Consider the following 6161-nt stretch of genomic DNA (forward strand, 5'->3'; position numbering starts at 1 on the left):
GTGGGTCCCTAATCTGTGCAATCCCATCCATCCCCCATGCAGCCCTAACCAGAGGCACTGAACCCCGACCTCTAAATGTTGCAATTTAGGGCATAAATCCATGGACCCTCGATGTGATGATTTCTATTCCCATCCTCTGCATCCCTGTCCTTGAACAGTAGAGCCCCATTTACCCTGCCCCCATTCCTCCTCTGCTCTCTTTTTGAAACCTCTGACCCCATGACAGTCAGCAGCTCTCCAGATAGTTTGCCAGACACCTTGTACTCTAAGAAGTTCCCTGCTCCTGACTCTAGGAACCTTGACAGACTGACCCAAGCATTGATTTGCTCCCAATAGTGGTCATGCATCAGCTAGTTTAATAAGCAGCCTCTGCTCCAAAGCATGTCCTCCTTTATCAGATGAGGTTCCTGGGTGTATGTGTGTATGTATATCTGTGTGTGGGAGGCCGGGGAGGGGGAGCTAGGTGGAAGCCAAGGCCTTGGCTCAAGCTCTCCTTGTTCTATCACATGTATGCTTGGTTCTGGAATTTGGACCAGTCAGTCCACTTGTGACTTTCTACTGAGAACTGTTTCTAGGACTCTGTCCCAGGCTTGTGATTGCTTAGGTCCTCCATTGGAGGAGGAGGAGGAGAGACTCAGGGTTGGTCTTTCTTGCCCTGATAGAGTTTGGAGAGTTGGACCATTCCGCAGAGGACCCACACCATCCCCTGACCCTTCCACTCTCCTTCCAAACTGCCCCTCCAGTAAGTAGCTTCCCTGAGCTGCTGCCTTCTCAGATTTTTAAAATGTCAGAGCTGGAAGAAACCTCAGAACCCAGACTCTGCTGGGCTGAGAGGGACCTCATAAAATCATAAAAAAGAATGTTAAGGGCTGTGAGGAACCTTAGAGATGATTTCATCCAGCCCTGTATTATAAACAGAAGAAAACTGAGGCCCAGAGAAGGAAATGGCCTGGTCTGAGGTCACACAGTGAATGGACCATAGATGAGGCTGAAACCTAGGTCACTTCACTTGCAGTCAGGGTTCATTCTATCCCATTGTTCCTTCTGTCACTGTTTTGAATTTGACCTTTTTCTCTTGGATTAATAATCTAACATTTATATAGCACTTTGAGCTTTACAGTGCTATCCATGTGTTATCTCATGTGAGCCTCCCAACAGCCCTGGGAGATAGGAGCCTTATTTTTAGAGGAAGAAACCAGTTGAGTAAAGTGATACCCGGGGTATCACAGTAGAGTATGAGAATTTGAACTTGGGTTTTCCCAAATCCAAGTCCAGCATTCTAGCTATCCACTTTGCTGGCTAGCTTCCTCTAACAGCAGAATAAATGCTGGTTTTGGATTCGGGAAATGTAGGTTTAAATACCATCTCTGCCACTTTCTATCTTGGTTTGCCTGTCTGGGCGAAGATAACATTGTTGATTTAGAGATTGAGTGAATCTTAGTGGTCATCTGGTCCAGTCCCCTCATTTCACAGATAAGAAACTGAAGCTCAGGGGGATTAAATGACCTTTTCAGAGCCATGCTGCTACTGAATGTCCTAGGTAGGGTTTGAACGTAGATCTTTCTGACTCCCAGTCCAGAGTTCTAGTTTATTCATCTTTAAATGAGTAGTTTGGGACTAAATGGCCTCTAAAGTCACTTCCAACTCTAAACCTGTGATCAGAGTTTCTTTCTGTCTTCTTTCGTTGCCCTTTAAATCCTCCCTCCCTCCATCCCCTAGTGTTCAGATTCCCCAGATTGTACCCAGAAGCAAAGTTCACTAGTAGAGGCAGTGGTATTACTGGTTTGGGGTGGAGGAGGGAGGGAGAAGAGGGTGATATTCAGTAAAGGAAATCACTAAATTCTTCCATCATAAGAAGTCGAGTGGGGTCACGTGTGAAAAGCCTATAATAAAAATTAAGCCTAATTCCAATTTAGAATTCTCAGATTAGGACTGAATTTGATATTTATCATCTCCTGTTTCCCATTCTCCTTCCTCTTCCCCTCCAGTGCCCCAGTTCGTTGGAACACCTTATATAGAGCTGGAAGGACCCTATTGGTTATCTGATCCTCCAGCTTCTTCCTTTCATGAATAAAGAGATAGGTCCAGTGAAGTGACTTGCTAAAGTTCATACAGCTAGTAAGTAATATAATTGGAATTAGAACCAGACAAGCAGCTGGCCTTATTGAATCGAACATGCTGTGTTGGGTTTCATTTTTACTGGTTTCTGTTCTGCTTTGTATTGCTCTGAGAACTGACGCTGGCTTGTGTGGGGCTTGTATTCTCTAGGACCTGATAGCCATCCCAATTCTCTCTAGACTCTTCTTTAATTGGGGTTTGCTTTGGCAGGTTGGAGTGGTGCTCCCAGGGGAGTGGACACCTGGCTACCATTCATTCTTTCATGAACCTTTCATGAAGGGATATATGTGCTGGGAATGCACCTACTGCTGTCAGTCTAGTTCCTGACCCACCGATGGGCTCCCCATTTATACAAATATCAGTCAGAATCACACCATTGAATCTTGTTAGCCAGCATTAACAGGACATCAGGCCTTGATGTCCTTGATCTCTTCAGAGAACAATTGGCACCATAAGAGAACCGCTTCTCTGTTCTCTGCTGGCCTTCTGGTCCTCTCAGCTCTTCTGCTGGGCCAAGTTGCTTCCCTGTTCCTCTCAGGCTGCTGAAGTAGTATCACGTTCCTTTAGACACTCCATCTCTCAGCTCCTGGCATTTTCTCTGGCTATCCCCCCATCCTGGAATGTTCTCACCCCATTAGATTGTAAACTCCTGGAGGACAGGGGCTCTCTGTGGCTTAGTACAATGCCTGGCACGTAGTGGGCACTTAGTAAATATGGAGTGATTGATTTTAAGTTACAGCCACTCTTGGTAGGGTGCTGAGAGAGTGTTAAGCTATTTATTTCAGTGACAGTAGTTAGGTTAGTCCAGAGAAATGTCAAGCTTCTTAGACCTTTTCTGAGGCTTTGAGAAGTCTTTCCCTCCTAAGCTATAGAAAGCAATAAGACTACATAACCGGATTCCCCTTTTTTTCTCTCAGCCTTCAAGCAAAGGCATGCTGCTTCTCTGTTTGTCATAATTAACTGCAGAGCAGACACAAAGCTTGTCTTTTCCCTTCAGTTTCTCCCTTTCAGACCATAGAGGGTAGTAAAAGGCAATGCAGGTTGGCATCTGGTAGTGAATAGTGCTAGGGGCAGCACTGCCTTTTTTTTCTTTTTGGAGGGGGGAATGCAGGGCAGTTGGGGTCAAGTGACTTGCCCATGGTCACATGGCTAAGTATTAAATGTCTGAGGCCAGATTTGAACTCAGGTCCTCCTGACTCCTGGGCCAGTGCTCTATTTACTGCACCACCTAGCCGCCCCTAGCACTGCCTTTCTTAGGCCAGTCTGCTCCCAATGAAGCAGTACGTCCTTTCTAGTCAGCACAGTTGTCAAGAAAATTGATGCAAAGCCCCTTTCTGAGCTTAGCCCCTGTGAGCATTTGCTCTCTAACATAAGTCTTATGTCCCCACCCCTCCTGCTGTCAGCTTCCTCTCCTGCTTGTGTCATTATCGTGCTTGTCTCCTGCCCTTCTTCTAGTCATTGGAAGCCCTGCTCACAAGCTGTGACCCAACTTTAACTTAGAATGTGAAACTCAAAATACCCATCTTTCTATTAGTTATGAATACAATTGTTCTGTATTCTCTAAACAGTTATTAGAGTCATAGTTTCTCAGTTGAAGCTTTCCAAATTCGGAAAATAGTTTCATTTATCGGTGGTCTTCTGACCCCCTGAGACAGACACCTAGTCTGTCTCAAATATTTTTTAATCTGGAGGCTAATGTTTCTTATCAAGTTGATTTACCAGAACTGCTTATACATATTTCCTTTTTCTGCCACATTCAACTAAGTGGCCATTTATGAAAGGAACAGTGTCTTACACTTGCTCTCCCAATCTCTTGTAGAAGGAGGGGGACAGGAAGGATATATCAGGTTACAACCTCACAATACAAGGTAAGAGCCTTGGTTTTGGAGTCAGAAGACGTGGGCTCAGCTCCCCACTTTGTGATACTGTGTCATCTCTTGGAGGGCTCAGTTTCTTCATCTGAAAAATGGGTATAATAATTGAACGTGAAGATGACTTGGAGGTAGTGTGGTTTCCTGGGAAGAATCCAAGATTTAGAAAGTTACAGGCTCCTAGGATGACTGGTTTATAGTTGGAAGGGCATTAACAGGAATTCTAATTGAACCTCTTCATTTTACAGATGAGGAAACTGAGGCCATAGGCATTAAGTGACTTGTCCAAGATGACATACTACATAAGTAGTAAGTGATGGGGTGGCTAGGTGGCGCAGTGAATAGAGCACCGACCCTGGAGTCAGGAGGACCTGAGTCCAAATCCGGCCTCAGATACTTAACACAAAAAAACTAGCCATGTGACCTTGGTCAAGTCAGTTAACCCCAATTGCCCTACCTTCCCCCCTCAAAAAAAAATAAGTAGTAAGTGACTGAGCCAGGATTGGAAACCGAGGCCTCTGACTCCAAGTCCAACATTCCTGCCCTGTCCCACCATGCTTCTCGTGAATTCTGAGTTTGAGTCTCCACTGTCCCTGTGTGAACTGCACAAGCCCCTTCCTTCCTCTAGGCCTCAGTTTTCTCCTTTGTATTGAGAAGACCAGACTAGATGTTCTCTGAATCCTGTTCCAGCTCAGACATTGTTCGGTTTGTGAAAAGAGACGTTTTCAGATGGAGAAATTAGAACTATCTCTAGTGGTATGAAAGGATGCCCTGGATCACTGCTGATTGGAGAGATGCAGATTGAAACAGCTCTTGATGTACCACATGACACCTGTCAGATTGGCGAACTTGACAGAACAGGAAGGTGATAGATGTTGGAGAAGGTGTGCGAAAACTGGAACACTAATGCATTGTTGGTGGAGTTGTGAACTGGTCTGGCCATTCTGCAGAGCAATTTGGAATTGTGCCCAGCGGCTGTTGGGCTGTTCGTGCCCTTTGACCCAGCAATACCACTTCTAGGTCTGTATCCTAAAGAGATCATAAAAGTGGGAAAAGGACCCATATGGACAAAGATGTTTATAGCAGCTCTTTTTGTGGTGACGAGGAGTTGAAAATTGAGGGGATGCCCATCAGTTGGGGAATGGCTGAACAAGTTGTGGGATATGAATGTAATGGAATTCTGTTGTGCTCTGATGTGCTAATGATGAGCAGGCAGACCAGAAAAACTGGAAAGATTTATATGAACTGATGCTGAGTGAAGTGAGAAGAACCGGGAGAACATGGTATACACCGTAACAGCAGCGTTGTGTGAGGACTGACTGTGATAGACTCAGCTCTTCTCAGCAATGCAGGGACCTCAAACAACCCCAAAGGACTCCTGATGGAGAGAGAGCTAGGGAGTCTGAATGCAGATGCAGAGCAACGCAGACTATTTGTTCTCTGCTTGTCGTTGTTTTGTTTCTTCTTTCTCGTGGTTCCTCCTATTCTTCTAATTCTTTACATCATGATTAATGTGAAAATAGGTTTCATGTGAATGTATGTGGAGCCTGTCAGATTGTGTGCCTTCTTGGGGAGGGGGGAGTGGGGAGAGGAGGAGAAAATCTGAAACTCAAAATCTTATGAAAGTGAATGTTGAAAACTAAAAATAAATAAATACATTAAAAAAAGAAAAAGAGCAATGTGCATCCTGGGAGAAGTGCACGGCCAGCTGGGAGGGCAGAGACGTGGCCTGTTTGGACCAGAGCCGAGCAGATGGTTTACGTCATTTGTTGAATTACATTTAACTTAAGCTCAGCCACCTCCTACCATCTTTTTATTCCCTTAAGTGAAAATTGCCACCAAAGCCAATCCCTGGGATGGAAAGACTCTGAGGGCTGAAAGTGTCCGTTCTCAGCTGGAGACCTCCTTGCAGCGGCTGCAGTGCAGCCAAGTGGATCTCTTCTACCTGCATGCACCAGATCACAACACACCCGTGGAGGAGACTCTGCGGGCCTGCAATGAGCTGCACCAGGAGGTTAGAGGGGAAGGTTTTGTCAGAGCTGAGAACACCCTTAGAATACAGGATATCAGAGCTGGGAAGGCCCTTAGAACACAGCATGTCAGAATTGGGAGGCCTTAGAACACAGATGTCAGAGCTGGGAGGGCCCTTAGGACACAGAATGTCAGAGCTGA

General features: G+C 45.5%; 1 protein-coding gene across 1 annotated transcript in view; it reads left to right on the forward strand.

Moving 5' to 3' along the window:
- The window catches only part of LOC138154412 (aflatoxin B1 aldehyde reductase member 4-like), a 351006-nt gene that overhangs the window by 339331 nt on the left and 5514 nt on the right, over window positions 1-6161 (forward strand). Inside the window, exon 3 of the mRNA XM_069079155.1 lies at window positions 5816-6003. Within this exon, the coding sequence (XP_068935256.1) occupies window positions 5816-6003 (188 nt within the window). The remainder of the gene's footprint in view (window positions 1-5815; window positions 6004-6161) is intronic.

The sequence above is a fragment of the Petaurus breviceps genome, unplaced genomic scaffold (assembly GCF_028583685.1).
Source record: "Petaurus breviceps papuanus isolate PSGF00001 unplaced genomic scaffold, PetGlider_PUasm1.0 91041, whole genome shotgun sequence".
Taxonomy (NCBI): Eukaryota; Metazoa; Chordata; class Mammalia; order Diprotodontia; family Petauridae; genus Petaurus; species Petaurus breviceps.